The sequence below is a fragment of the Rattus rattus genome, chromosome 10 (genome assembly GCF_011064425.1).
Source record: "Rattus rattus isolate New Zealand chromosome 10, Rrattus_CSIRO_v1, whole genome shotgun sequence".
Lineage (NCBI taxonomy): Eukaryota > Metazoa > Chordata > Mammalia > Rodentia > Muridae > Rattus > Rattus rattus.
Window position 1 is genome coordinate 81813417 of NC_046163.1, and position 16574 is coordinate 81829990.

The following is a 16574-nucleotide window of genomic DNA, read 5'->3' on the forward strand; positions in this document are numbered from 1 at the left end:
CTGTAACATATATTATATGCCTAGTTGTATTTCTTTACATATATGTATTTATTAACAACAAATATGTATATATCGTATTTCTTTACATATATGTTCATAGGCATGGGTAAATATATATGTATATAGTTTTCTATCTTTCTAGAAAATCCTAATGAATACAAACATTAATTAGTTTTACACCTGTCTGCAAATTTATTATAATACTTCCTTTTTCCTTCATTTTTCAAGACCTCATACTTCTTAAACATTTCTGTCTTCTCACTTCCATTCTTAATGAGTTGTATGTTTCTTGATGTGGTCATTCTACATTTGTATGAGACCTATGGCTTGTAATTGACCAAATATCATACTCTGAAATTTATTTATTGCTTTGTACTTTTCAGCCATGTCCTTGGAAATGAAAAATTCTGTACAGATATATGTCATAATCCCAGTCTCTACGAGTTCTAACCTAGTTTAGGGAAGATGGCTATGTTTGAGTGTACCTATGCATGTGTCAAAACTGGGGCTTAGATATCTACAAGAGGTAGTGATTTTGGAAAGAACAGAGACATGAAGGACAGAAATGAATGTAATTAACTAAACCAGGGTGCTGTAATTATATACCATTATGCAAAGTACTACATTAAGGGGCTGAGAATGACATATAACTGGTGCAGTGCCTACTCAGGATTTGACCACCAGCACTGTATAATTCATGTATGTCCTCAAAAGCCTATAATCACAGTACTGAGGAGACAGAGGAAGGAGGATCAGAAGTTTATCTTCATCTGCAAAGTAATATCCATGCCAGCCTGAGTTAAAGACCTAGCTGCTGTAACAACAGAAAAATTCTGATGTTCCAGTGGCACAGTTGGCAGAGTTATTAATAACAATCTGCTACTGTACATTTGAAATATGTCAAGGCTGTAAAACAAATATCCACAAAATGTACACCCAAATAGAGTATGGGAAGAGAAGTCTGTATCAATGAACTAATTGCAGTAACCGTTTTACAGGGTTCATAGATGTCAAATTATTAATATATAAAATTAATATACAATTGCTTCTTTTGCCTCAATAACACCATAGGGAAAATTACTGAGCTAATAAGAATTATGCAGATTTACTTCTCTGTACATTATTGATGTTATAAGTATACTCTGGACAGAGACATGCAGACTGTGCCCCTGGGTAGAGTGAGGATGTGGGAGGAGATTTCTTGGTGAATTTGTGGTATAGCCATGGCATTCTTCCTTGTGTTGAAGATCTGTCACCTTGGAAATGGAAATGAGGCACATTCCTCTGTGGAAGGTGCCTGATGTACGTGAGGCAAAGCAGCAATACCTTCTGCCACAATATTTTTAAGTTATATGTTACATAAGCTTGCAAAAAGTGTGAATTCCTAAATACACAATCCTGTACTAATGGAGAAGTTCTTTGATACCTTTGATGCTATCAGAAAATACAGCATTTGGTACCTGTGGAACTAGAGGGGGTATATTTGATGTCTGTCTATTCATAAAATGAAAGATTTAAAAGATTACATATAAAGTAGGGATTTTCAGACTCTCGTTCATTTTGAGCCTTCATAGTTTATGAACAGGACATAAATCTAGTGTGAGAAAAAGAAAAACATTTTTCTGAAATTTTCAGTATCAGCTAATACTGAGTGGTTTTTTTCTTAGCTTGCACTCTCGTGTCCATTCACAGGAAAAAAATCTGTTCTTCAGAATGCTACCATGCTTTCATGTTTTTAACTAATATAATCATAATATATGCATATATATTTCCTATGTAGGTATATATTTGCATACACATATATTCATTACTTTATCCACTCATATGTGTATACATTTTAAATTCTTGAAGTTCTTAGGTTATACATTTAATTCCCAAAGGGAATACAAACTATTTTTAAAAATATTTTATTTTTATTTATGCATATATGTCCCAGATATTTGCGTGTGTGTGTGTGTGTGTGTGTGTGTGTGTGTATGTGTGTGTGTGTGATGTGCATGAAGGCCAGAAGATGGCATCTTAGTCATATAAGTTGTATTTACATGTAGTTGTGAGCCACCCTTCATAGCATGTAGGGTCTTTAGGAAGAGTAAGCGACCTTTGAATTCCTCCCCCATGATTTTTGTTCTAATGAGGCAAGTTCTAACTGATATAAAAGCTCATTGATTTGGTTATACTACATGGCTACCATGGCCCAACTTTCCCCCTAATTCCATTTACCTTTTACAATGCTTGGGCTACTGAGTATATACTATCCATTCTAGATTTTTATCTGGGTAACAGACTTAAGTTCACATGTTTGTGAACCCAGCACACAGTCAACTGAGTGATCTCTTCAAACAATCAATTCTTTAAAAATAGCATTCTTATCTGTTTTGAGCAATCATGTGTGAAAATTCTAGTACAGTGTCTAACATATAAAAGGTAATTCTGAAAAGTCAAAGAAGCATTGCCTATTAATTACCCTAAACTATTAGTTTGACATTCAGGTTATATATCCCAAATGTAACCACCAACCTCAGTCATTATTGCTGATGCCAAGAAATGCTTGGTGACAGGAGCCAGATATGGGTGTCTCCTGAGAGGCTCTGCCAGAGCCTTACTGATACAAATTAGGATGGTTGCAGCCAACCATTAGATTAAACAAGGGGAGTCCAATGGAGGAGTTAGAGAAAAGACTGAAGGAGCTGAAGGGATTTGTAAAATCATAGGAAGAAAAACAATATCAAACAACAAGACCCCAAAAGACTTCCTAGGGACTAAACCAACAAACAATGGGTACACCTAATTTGAACCATGATTCCAGCCACATATGTAGCAGTAGATGGCATTGTCCAGCATCAATAGGAGGAAAAGCCCTTGGTCCTGTGAAGTCTCATTTCCCCAGGGTAGAGGAATGTCAGAACATTGAGGTAGGAGTAGGTAGGTGGAAGTGGGAGCATCCTCATAGAGGCAGGAGGAGGGGAAAATATGGAAGGGGGGAATAGGATAACATTTGAAATTTAAATAAATAAAATATCTAAGAAAATAAAATTAGAAAAACTTTTCAGAAACAGTTTGATTTGTACATTCATCAAGTATAATTAATCACTATAGAGATATTGTCTCCAGTCAGTACATGTCTAGGAAAGAGGTAAGTGGCCTAAAACTAGATCCAAAATGAATAAGGGTCCTTGGAGATAGACTAATTATACTTTGAACCATTTCTAGAGCTGTATTAAAATGACTCAACATGTGTTTTGTTCTTCAAGTAAAAACGAGGCCTCACTGCTTGTTTTCTAGCTTTCTGTCTCACAGTGCTAAAATTCTTCTCAACATGGGCTTGTAATCTAGCTCTTCAGTAATATTGCATGACAGGTATCATCCTCTATGGCAAAGATGTAACTCTGAGCTTAGCCAGTGGCTTGCTGACCCCTATGGAACACCAGAGTATCATGACTAACATGTGAGCTCTGGCTGGTTAATTTTGAAGCTATTTTTCTTGCTGCTCCATCCCTCTTCCAACTTTGATAATGAAACAAGATGCTATTACAGCAGCAATAAGCATAAATCCTGAATTTAGTTGAGTTGTGGTTGAACCCAAGTATTTTCCTACAGTATGATGTTGGGCAAACTATGCCATCTCCCTGAAGTCCAGTAACTATAATTAGTTGAAAAATGTTACAATTCATACTATACAGTAGTGTTGCTATGGAGTAATATGATAATGAAATAAAACAACTAATAAAAGTTGGTACTAATTTACAAGAATAGCTTGGATTATTAGAATGGATGTTATACCAATAGCTTTTTAGTCTAGTACAGCTCTTTTACATTGAAAGAACTCGGTTCCAGAGGATCCTGCATATCATCCATAGGAGTTCATGGTTTGGTATAAAAAGACAGCGATTCTCTCTAATATATGATATGTAGTAAATGCTAAATAAACAACTGCTGAACAGTATTATTTGGAAATGATAATAAAAGAAAGAATGATGTTCAGTATACAAGCAATGTTTTTATTGTTTCTACCAAATGAATCGTGAGAGATATCTGTATCCTTAGATGGCTTTCTAAAATGTTAAAACACTGATATTCAGTTATTGATACTATTATAACAGTGGTCTTTTAACACATAGCATGAAACAAACTATAAGTATATAAACAAATATATAAATTAGAATTGGTGGTGTTCAAAATCATAAAGTGTTAACAAATCTACTGAAGGTTTAAAGATCAGTAATTCAATAATTGACTAAAATGTATTCAAGAATGCAAAGGTAAATCAAAATAGAAAATTTACCATAGTCAGCCTAATATATGCATGTTATACACTGTTGAGAGGAGTGGGCATGAATGAGCAAAGGCCAATGGATATCCTTCACTTGTATACAAAAATTTATATGCATTTATAAGTGTGGTGAATGTAGATGTGTGTACATACAAGTGTTTATGTGTGTGTGCATACAAATGTGTGTGTGTATGTGTGTGTGTGTGTGTGAATGTGCATGCACCTATATATGTGTCAAGAGGCCCAAAGTTGACATTAATGTTTCACTAGATAGATTAACCTGACATACTCTGTAGTCACGAAAGAATGGATTCTTCACTGATTGACCAGATCATACCTAAGAACATGTCTCAGGAGATTTTCTTTACTGTTAATAGATATAGGAAGGCTAGTACACTATGAATATTATCTCCTGGATACATGGTTCCAGGGTGTATTAAAAAGCAAGCTAAGGCTGTAACAAAAACATCAGGCAGCATTTTACTCTTCCATGGTTTCTGCTATACTTCCTTTGAAGTGAGTGAGATCTTTGGTTAAAGGTAATGTAACAGCAAACAGCTTGCCTTCAGATTGATGCTTGTAATCCTGCCCAGGCTTCTTTCAATGAGGAATTGCAATCTGGAAGCTTGAATAAATACTTCCTCCCTAAGTTGCCTTTGGTCATTGTGTTTTTTCAAAGGAATAGTTAGGAAACTCTAGCTAATAATATTCAGTTGTTCACCTTCCATGTTGCATAAAGCTCTTTTCTAATCCAGGAACTTAATATTTTCTAGTCTTGCTAGTCAGTTTGCTCTAGGCCTAGACAACATTCTCCTGAGTGCTAAGGGTGCAAGCAGTTACCACACTCTCTTCGTATTTACACGGGTTCTAGGGATCTGAACTCCTACCCCTATGCTGGTAAGGCAAGTATGTTTTTCCCTCTGACCCATCTCCCTAGACCTGACACTTAACTACTTCTTAATCAAGAACAACTATGTTATACTAATAAGATTTTAAAATTTTGTAAGTTAGGTTCTTTTAAAGGGGAAATAATTTATTTCTCTATATCAATCTCTATACATCACAAAACCAATATCAAAATACATCTAAATATCCAACATTATATATGGTTAAGTTCACTTTGCATTAGAGATTAGTCAAGTATAACTTTTCTAGTTTTACCAGACCAAGTACTTAGGCATGGTATTCTCTATCTGTGTTCTTACTTTTTTGTTAAGCATATTAAAAATGTACTCTAAAATAGTAATATCAATCTATTGGTAAATTAAATGTGTTGACATATTTTAGTAAACGTTTCATTAACTTGTCATGAAGCATGCTTTGGTAACTCTTTATTCTGACATATAAAATGTACCAAATAAAACAATTATTTAAAAAACAAAAAACCAAAAATCATTCAGTATTTCTTATGATGACTGAAAACTAAATTAACAGGCCTAGGAATGGCTCAATGGATAGAGTAGTTACCTATAAGTATGAGAATCTGTGTATCATACCAGAGAACTCATGATAAAAAGACAGACAGGAATAGTAGTGCATCCTTGTAATCCTAGCTCTGGGTAGCATACACAGTAATACAGACAGCCTAACTTCAAGTTTCAGGCTAGTGAGTCACCCTTCCTCATAAGAGAGCATGATGCCCAAGAAATATACTCAGAAATATCCTTCTCACAATACATAATTGCATACATATAAGCAAGCATATACACTCACATATTGTCTGTAGACAAACAAGTGATAGTTTATACACAGAATTTCACAGAATGGCTATATGGCCCCTTGAGAACGAATGTTTCTAACATGCATGATGTCTTTGGTTCCAGGTTTCGCACCTCAATAAACAACAAAAGCAACAACAGCAGCAGCAGCAACAGCAACACAATACAAAGAATGCATTGCTAGATTTCTTGGTGGGAGGAATATGTTGACTATCTATTACATGATGGAAAGTATTTTTGTGTTGCTTTTAACAAGAAGATAATCATTGATTTTACCAATAAAGATTAGGAAGCCAGCTTCTGGCGTGAAAGCCTGTTAGCTCAGAGAGAAGAGAAAACACCTAGCTAACCTTCATCCTCAGCAGATGTCCCAAAAGGAAGTTCTCTTTCTCCATGCCATCACAAAGAAAAAAAATATCAAACTGATTGTCCCTCGTCTCTATTTCCTGTGTATCCCTGTATCAGTCCTCCTCATTTCCTTTTACTCTCTGTGTACTTTTCTCTGTTTGCTCCCTATCAATTGGGTGTTTGTCCTACTTCCACACCTATGGTTGTCTTTATTTAATTATGTTAACAATAAACAGAAAGCTCCTGGATTAATAATGTGTGCTAGGGATGAAACATACTACAACTAGATATGGGTTTTTGCAGTAAGTAATACAATTTGAGGGCTTCCAGTATTACCAAATATCCTGTAACATTTTTGATATAGACTTAATCATTTAGATTTCCATCTGAACTGTGACTTTATATGTTATCCCTGAATAGACAGATTTTCTCACTTCTTAACATTTAGGATATCCTCATCTAACACATGGATTTCAGGATTAATCACTATACTTACCTATTCTCCAGTTGAGTTGAGGTGGGGTGAATCTTCCATTGAGATCTGAGGAGCTGAAAAAAGCCAGTGGTGAGAGGAAGGAGGCCAATGGTTCATCACAATTGTCTGAAAAGATAGCAAGAGCAGGAGAGGTCAGATTCTATGAGCAAGAAAAATTTTACAAAGAAACAAAATGTAGGCGCTCTCATTTATTAACTATCTGCCCTGGAAAAGGATGGTAGCAAAATTTTAGTTTGAGTATTTACAGTTACTTCTCAAACCCCTCAAACATAGTATGACTTTCATTCATTGAAGAGAAAATGAAAGATAGAGGAGTTTGAGCCTACAACACTAGTAAGTATTGTAAGCAAAAACTCTCAGGCAGTTTTGTTTGAGTTAAAAGCCTAGCTATCTATTCTTTTCTTTAGCTGAACATTTGAGTAAAGTCTCACAGCATGTCTGGGTTTAGTCTATGAAAAGGAAGACTCTTAGAGGTCATAGTTTATTCTCCCAATTTGAGCTTCCAAAGACCCTTACAATAAATGTGTCTATCAAAATAGGATAATTTAAACTTCATAGTGCAACTTTTATGTGAACAAGTGGAAAATGTGCTACTTATATATGTCCTCACTTATGTTACAGGAACTGAAAGAAAATAGTCTCAAATATTGTATAATCTTGAACGGATTGGAACTTCAATAGCTAACTTTCTATCCTTCCTTGGTAAGGGACATTCTAAGGCTGCTTTGATAATAATAAACACTAAAACTATAAAGCCAGAGATGAATATATGTCTTGACAACAGGGTTATATGCCTACAAGTTCACAGGAATCTATAGATACAGGATTTCAGACAAAAAGGCTTGTTTTTCACACTTAGCGCATATGATAAACATAACTGGTTTAAATATTTGTGCTCATCCAAATTATCATTGAGATTTAATGCCATGCTAAGAGGCTGGATCTTTGAAAGTTCCACCCTCACTGTAGGTTAAGTGTTTCAGAAGTGTACTTTATCATCCTCTTTCCATCAGTCAAAATACTCAATGTGTTGCGCTTGCTACATAGTGCTACCTTGATAGCTTATCCTCTAGAGATGTCAGCCAACAACTATTCTTTATAAGTGATTCCGTCCTGGGTATTCTGTTGTAGCACTATAAGACAGATTAGGGGAGTTAGTTATCATGAGTTGTAGGAATTTTTTTCTGAATCTTCCACGAGGTAGCTTGAGTTTTTGTGGGTCTTTATTAATGAATGTACTATATAACAAAACTCAAGGAAAGGTATGTGGAAAGAATGTGATGGTGAACAATGAAGGTAGAGATAAGAGAAAGGACCAATCAGTCAAGAAGTCAGTTAATCTTATAACTGATTATTTGTGCTCATCTAAATTATCATTTTTTGTATTTTCATTTTGTACCCAACTGATTCTCTTGTACATTGAAAAATTACTCTATGTCCTCTAGAGAGATCTTATTCAAAACAGATTTGAAGTGTGCTACACAAGATAAATTTTCTGGTACAGGATCTTGGGAGGAAATGATCTGACATTTGAAAAGAAGATTTACATAGTATCATGATTGTTTATCCAGCCAATTTTCAGGTAAGTGTAGGAAAATAATTAGATATGTCAGGTCAGGTTTAAATTCCTGTTTAAGTGTGTTTTAAAATCATATAGTTAACTGTGTTTCAAGTTTTTCCCAAATGCAAACATCTAAAAATGTTTGACAGAATGAAACAGAGGCATATAGGAACTGCAGAGGAAAATTATCAGAATCAGGGCAGCTTGAAGGTTCTAGGGTTTGAGTTATGCCAACAGGAAAACATAGTACATGTGTGGCTGCTTTACTCATAACACAAGAAAATGCTAGATAGCTACCCCACAAAACACTTCTTTAATCTCTCTCTCTCTCTCTCTCTCTCTCTCTCTCTCTCTCTCTCTCTCTCTCTCTTTCTCCCTCCCTCTCTCCCTCCCTTTCTTTTCTCCCTCCTCTCCTCTCTGTCTCTGTCTCTCTTTTCTCTCCTTTTTCACACATACATACATACATACATACATACATACATACATACATACATGCACGCACGCATACACACACAAATACATGGCAAACACTGTGCTTACTTATAAACATTTTGTTATAAAAATATTAGAACATCAGATACAGTTAGAGGCATAGCTTTATTTTACAAGTGATTGCTGTGAAACCATAATTATGCCTTAATTCTACTACCCCGGTAAAATCCTGGGTGCCTTGCTGCCTTCTGTTAATGACAGCACTGGGGAGGAGGAGACGAGTACATTTCTGGGCATTGCTTGCCATCCAGATAACTTACTGTGTGAGGTGCAGTCTAGTCCAATGAGTTACTCTTTTTTAAACACAGAGAACAGCATTTGGAGGAATGACCCTCACAATTGATCTCTGGGTTCCATAGACACAGACATGCATATTTATCAGAATTCATATTAACTTGCAAATATGTGTATCTATACACTAGAGCACAAACACACACACAGAAACAAACATACACACACACACACACACACACACACACACACACAAACACACATGGTGCAATCATCCCTCATAAGCTCTAATAAGTTTTCTATATGTCATAGATGACCTTTATAAGTAGTACATTGCACCTGGCTCTTACCATCCCATAAACCTTTTTTATGAGGTATTATACTACAAACACCACTTCATGTTTCTACACATTTGTATTTTTATTCTAACAGAATGGAAGCATCTGAAATCAGTTTAAATCATACATTACCTAGAAAATGATCATTGTGCTTAATTTCTTTCCTTTCAGTTGTAACTCTTGGGTAAATTGTTAAAATGCCCCCAGTGAAGAAATATAGCTGTGACCTAATCATTTAAGTTCTAAACATCCCATGTATTTTAAAATTCTATTTTTGTCTGTCTTCAGATTGGCACTGGGGATAGATCTGAGTAAAACAGTGCCACATACCATTTGGTACTAACAGACCATTCAGTAATGCAAGTGCAGAAACAGATATACCCTAGGGCAAACTTAGAAAACATTCACTAAGGGTCTAGCACTGCTCAAAATAGTTTTCTTTAAAACACTTGTCCAGCTTTCTGTGCTCCCCAACAACAGCTTTATGAGGATCTTATCTCTAAGAATCTATTGACCTCACAGCAACAGCAGACATGTTCTTTGTTGGCTATTTCCATCTATGACATTCTGAGGAAAATGTTTCTACTTTGGGCATCAGCAAATCTGTGAACAGTAACCTCTGCCAAAGGACAGGTCTAGAAAAAAACTGAGTTTCTTGTCCTGACAGACCTACTATGTTCAAAGAATGTCTCTTAAAGAACCCACCTGAAATAAGCTTTCATGTCCCAAAATAATGATGAAATGGTAAAATTTCAAAACTGAAAGGAAGAGAGGTCACCTGCCTTCCATCCTGAATAAGGGAACAGTTCCCTCTGGCATCTCCATGTTTACCCAATAACCATGATCGAGAGTAGGTCAGGCCTATGACTTTGCAGTTCCCAATTGCTATTTCTTTTCCTGACAAAGTGTCAGAAGACAATCTAAGCAAGTAGAGCAAGCTGTGTTCTATGTCTGCCAAGTAGAAAGTCACCTGAGCCATATCCTGTATAAACTATATGATGGAATAAAAATAGGATGAAGAAAAGTGGTCAATATGAAGTTTCCATGAGAGCAGGAAGTAGTACAGCCTCCAGGGCTATCTTCTGTCATCTCAAAAGAGATCTAAATGTTTTATTCTTAGGATTTGGCTCCTGTACTATGAAACTCTCCAAAATATCGGTGCTGCTGATGGTTCTTCTGTGCTAAGAGTCAAGGAAACAGAAGTGTAGAAAAGAAGAGGTAGAAGCTATGTGAGGAGATCACAACATGTACTGTGTTAGAGGTTGCTCTGACTGAAAAGGAAAAAAAAAGAAAATACCACTTTCTTCATTAGTCTTATGGGCATCCAGTAAGCTTACTTGCCATACATTGTCTTTCAAATATAGCTTCCTCTGCTTCTTCAGCTTCCAAGTGCTTTCACAAATGCACAATCTCCCCTGCTCCACCATGTCCATGGTGAGTGTATGTGTGTGCCTGCTCATGAGCTTAAAGGAGGTCAAAGAGTGAACAATCCTTATCTGGAGGGAGTTTCTCTTTGTGAGGTGGTGTCTAGGTATCCCAATATCTCCAACTTATAATCCTCCTGCCTGGATGGTGTTCCATGATGCCAGGCTTTCTAGTGCCTGATATGGCTATTTTTCTTTAGCAAATGACAGCTCATCTTTGCTGTTTTCTTTGTCTTATAGTTAATTTTATTTCCATTTTGTAACATGTGTGTCTCTGTGTGGATATGTACACATGTTCATGGATATCTCTGGAAGTCAGAGTAGGTTCACAGAAACAGAAGGAATAGCTTGCTGTAAGCTGCCTGATTTCAATCCTGGGAACTGAACCCAGGTCTCTCAGAAATGCAACAAGCACTCTTAATTGCTGAACCAACTCTTCAGTCCTCCACTATTTTCTTTTCTGACTTCAAAGTGAAATGCCATATATACTTCATCTGTATATCAACAAAAGTCCAATCCTACAAGGTGGGAACAAAAACACCTCTGCTTTTACAGATCAGATGCTATTGACACAACATTTGACCCATCTAACAACAATACATCGTAATATTCAAAGAATTTGGGTCTATGGGACCAGACAGACATTTGAACTTACTTTACATATGAGAATATTTGGACTGAACAAGATGAAAAGAAAATCTACCTAGGACTGTTACCAGACCAGCATGGAACAGGACATAGGTATATTACTGTGCACTGGCGAGCACTGGATGAGTGCCATCTCTTTCTGAGATACACTGTCATTACTGACATTATTCCCAACTATTTATGTAATGTATATTAAGTGTTGAATAAGAAATGTTTCTAGAGGATCATGGTGTTGGTACTAGAATCTGGAAAGCTGTTGAATCTTCAGATGGTATAGCCTCCTTGTGAGAAATGGAGAACTGAAGGCACATTTTGAGGTCATATAGGTCATTGTGACATTCTGTTCATCCTTTGCCTTCTGATACAGGGTTCAGTGTATTTTGTCACAATGATGAGGACGGTAACTATGCAAATACCTAGCCCTCATTAATGTATCTTATTGCTAAAATAAGGTTGTTTTCTTGACAGTAGAAATACTTGACATGTAACAATGTATTTTTTACAGTCTTTCATATCTTCATTGCTCTCTGCTTTCTCCTTCAGTGCATTTCTGACCCTTCTTCCCCAAAGGGGAAAAAGGACCCAGGGAGGACAAACAGGTAAGAACAGATAAATGGAAGAATCTCATCTTTTTGTTTCTGAGTATCTACATGTAAACTCAAGAACATTGATACTTCACATTGCAGAGGTTGGGATGACTTGCTCTTTATAAGGTAAGAACACCACATTCCAAGGAGCTTCTTTCACAGCGTGAAGGAGCACACACAGAATAAAGGATAGCAGCAATATGAGCACAGTGTTTAAGAAGTTACTGTTCAACGTTTAAGATGCAGCTGCTTTAAGTAGCATTTTCAAATGTTGCCAAAGTATATTTTGTTCATTATTCTTAAAATGCCAATAGAGTTACAGCTGGTACTGAAGTGAAATTGTGTGTATCATCTTGATTACTAGAGTAAATTGTCTGAATATAGGGATATGGAGCATAAGAGATTCACTTGCATTTATTGGCAAGATAAAATTCCTCTTAGAATTGAATACTTAATGACCTACTTTGTGTAAAAGATATAAAATACGAATTCTCTTGAAGGTCTTTATTGGTGTTTAAGGTGATAACTCAGAATTTTGCCTTTATTTATTATTGTAATGTATAATTTAACTTAACAAACCATGAGAATAAATACTGTGTTTTTTTCTATTAAATGTGACCCTATCTCCTTTCTCTCCCATAAAACCCAAGGGCAAATGGCTTCATAATGAGGAGACCAAAAGATAACAGTTGTCTATAGTGCAACACAGAGAATCTCACCTTCTCTGTCCTGACTTCCATCTTCACTTTACCACAACATGTGAACATGTGACTTTTTCATCACCTGCTGTGCAGTCAGAGCTAGACTCTTTTGTTCCATGAAGACAGTGGACTCAGACACAGACTTGAGGTCTATAGGCAGCAGATCTTTCATTTTAACAAAAAGTACTGGCATATGTCTCAGTGATAAAACAGACGATTAGGCAGCATAAACCCAGGGGTCAATTTTGAACACCAATGCCAATAATTATTTGAAATAAAACAGCTTAAAATGTGTGCTTGTGAACAATTGCATGTATGGCTGAAAATAGCTTGGGCCAAAATATAGGACTGTGGGCCTGTAGTGATGCAACTCTCTCTGAGGTCAGCAGTAAGGTAGCTCTTTGTTTGTGGTCAGCATTATTCAGCTCTCAGTTGAGGGTCAGAAGTTATGAAGTACTCTGTCTGGTGTTAGCAGTGATGTAGTACTCTCTCTGAGGTCATCAGTGACAGAGCTTTCTGTCTGGGGTCAGCATTGATGCAGCCCTCTGTAGGTCAGCAAAATAGCAGTTGCCAGGATGCTGAGTCAACTCTCAATCTTACATAGGGACTAATAAGTGGAACTCTTCTGGGTTGTCAACAGTCGAGATCTGAGATGTCAGGAATAACAGTAGGGGCAATATGGAGGAGACTGCCATGAGCACGGAGAGATGGAACTTGGTAATTGCCATCATGTACACAGAAGTTCACTTTTTTGGTGTGTACTTTCAGTCAGCCTGAATGTGAGTCTGTCTATTGTCTGTTTTGAGCCTTCACATAAGTACTTGCCTCGGTTAGGGTTTTACTGTTATGAACAGTCATAATGACCAAGGTAGCTCTTATAAGGACAACATTTAATTGGAGCTGCCTTAAAAATTCAGAGGTTCAGTCCATTATCATTAAAGTGGGAGCATGGCAGCTTCTAGACAGTCATGGCGCCAGCAGAGCTAAGAGTTCTACACCTTCATCTGAAGGATGCTAGAAGACTGCCTTCTAGGCAACTATCATGAGGGTTTTAAAACCCAAGCCCGGGGTTGGGGATTTAGCTCAGTGGTAGAGCGCTTGCCTAGGAAGCGCAAGTCCCTGGGTTCGATCCCCAGCTCCGAAAAAAAGAACCAAAAAAAAAAAAAAAACCCAAGCCCACAGTGGCACGCCTACTCCAGCAAGGCCACACTACTCCAATAAGGCCACATCTCCAAACAGTGCCACTCCCTGGTCTAGGCATGCTCAAACTACCACAGTACTATAGAGTTAACTAAGACTGGTGGAGTGACTTCTCTGTGTAAATTTAGCTCTTTCTTTTTCAGATTGTCCTTGAATATACCACAATCCCAGACATAACTTCCTTTCTTATTGGATTATACACCACAACCCAGTTGTGCTTTCATACTGCTACTGATTTTTAGTGATTTTTATTCTTTGGATGTTCTGTACTTTTATACAATGTGTATGATCACATCCATCCACAACTACATCTACCCCTATTCCCTAGAGGGCTCTTTATAGTACCACCCTCCTACATTCATATTTACTTTCAATTTGGTTATTGTTTATAATCCCTACTCCAATAGGTGCAGCCCATATGCCAATCGGTTTAATGTCATCTACTGGAACGAGAGTAACACACTGAAAGTATTTCTCCAAAGGAGAATGACACCTCCAATCTTAAGAGAGACCAAATGGCAATATCTCCTCCAATAGAGTTGGAAGTTTGGGAGCTCACTATTAATTTGCTGGAATTTTGACTGGATACATTTTGTATAGGTCTTGTGCAAATAGTCATAGCTGTTGGAAATGATGTGACCAAAAGCCATGCTATATCCAGAATTCCTGTTGATGCTTATTGACTTTTGTTTTCACTCTTAGACAAAGAAAATTTTGTTCTCTGCAAATTACTTTATTGCACTGCTTTTCATTTCCGTTCTGTAATCTAATGTGTCAATGGCTTGGTTAAATTTAGCAAAAATTTCTAGGAGATTTCACTCAGGATGATTCCTAGGTTTAAAATATAAGATACTGCAAGCAATAGGTTCTATTCTGAAAGACAATGATTGGAAGAATATCAGAAACTACAGGGCTGTGAGAGAACCTATCAAGAGAAGTGTGTAGAACAGTGTGACGACGCAACTACACATTCTCAGCATAGGAACTGTGCTCTTCTCCAGCAGTGGTAGGGCTAGAGGCCAGGGAGCTAGAAGACTCACCTGAAAGTTATATCATGTGTCTCAGTAGAAAATAGAACGACAAGCTCAAATTCCTGTTGTAAAATGGGCCATCAATGAAGCAGAGTTACATTCACCCACTCCTGGATGTTGAAAGAGGAGGTTAGGCACTATGTGAATCAGATGCTATTTATTAATACTGACCTGTTTGGGATGGGAAGTGGGAATAATAATAGAACATATAAGATATATAAGTAGAAGGGGCAAGGCTAGTTGTCTTATGCAAGCAGAGGTTGGATACTGGAGAAAGGGTAGAGCAACAAGGATTAGAAGGATGGCCAATCAAAACTATCTTTGTCAAGTAGGAAAACGACACCCAAGAAAAAGCAAGGAACTAATCTTGTCACAAGGAACTCAAAGAAGAGAATCTCACAAGCATACTTCCACCTCTAACAACAAAAATAACAGGAAGCAATAGTCATTGGTCCTTAATATCTCTCAACATCAATGGACTCAATTCTCTTAGGAAAAGACATAGACAAGAAGGCTGGATATGAAAACAGGACCTAGGATTCTGCTGCATACAGGAAATACATTTCAGTGATAAAGGAAGATATTACCTCAAAGTAAAAAACTGAAAAACCTTTCCAGGCAAATGGTCCAAAGAAACAAGCTGGAGTAGCAATTCTATTATCCAAAGAAATAGTCTTTCAACCAAAAGTTGTCAAAAATGATGCAGAAGGATACTACATACACATCAAAGGAAAAATCCATCAAGAGAAGCACTCAATTCTGAACATCTATGCCCCAAATGCAATAATGCTTACATATGTAAAAGAAACATTACTGAAGCTCAAAGCACACATTGAACCTCACACAAAAATAGTAAGAGACTTTAAAAACACCACTCTCACTAATAGACAGATCATGGAAACAGAAACAAAATAGAGACAGAGTGAAACTAACAGAAGTTATGAACCAAATGGACTTAACAGATATCTACAAAACATTTTGTGATAAAATAAAAGAATATACCTTCTTCCCAGCACCTCAGGATACAATCTCCAAAATTGAAGCTATAATTGGAAACAAACAAGCCTCAGCAAATATAAGAAGATTGAAACAATACCATGTGTCCTATGAAACCACCACAGACTAAAGATGGTCTTCAACAACAACCCAAACAACAGGAAGCCTACATATACATGAAAGCTGAACAACTAACTCTCTACTCAATGATAACTTGATCAAGGGAAAAATAATGAAAGAAATTATGGTTTGTGTTAGAATTTAAGGTAAATAAAGGCACAACATTTCCAAACTTATGGGACACAATGAAAGCAGTGCTAAGAGGAAAACTTATAGCTCTGATTGCTTCCCTAAAGAAACAAGAGAGAGTATACACTAGGAGCTTAACAGCACATTTGAAAGCTCTAGAACAAAAAGAAACAAATTCACACTAGAGGAGTAAATGGCAGGAAATAATTAAACTCAGGGCTGAAATCAACCAAATAGAAACAAAAAGAATTATACAAAAATCAACAAAACCAGGAGCCAGTTCA

The 16574-nt window shown here is 36.7% G+C and overlaps 1 protein-coding gene across 2 annotated transcripts in view; it reads right to left on the minus strand.

Moving 5' to 3' along the window:
• The window catches only part of LOC116911684 (contactin-associated protein like 5-4), a 465842-nt gene that overhangs the window by 292775 nt on the left and 156493 nt on the right, over nucleotides 1–16574 (minus strand). For both annotated transcript variants that reach the window (XM_032915638.1, XM_032915639.1), the window contains exon 2: nucleotides 6833–6937. In XM_032915638.1, coding sequence (XP_032771529.1) covers nucleotides 6833–6937 — 105 coding nt within the window. The remainder of the gene's footprint in view (nucleotides 1–6832; nucleotides 6938–16574) is intronic.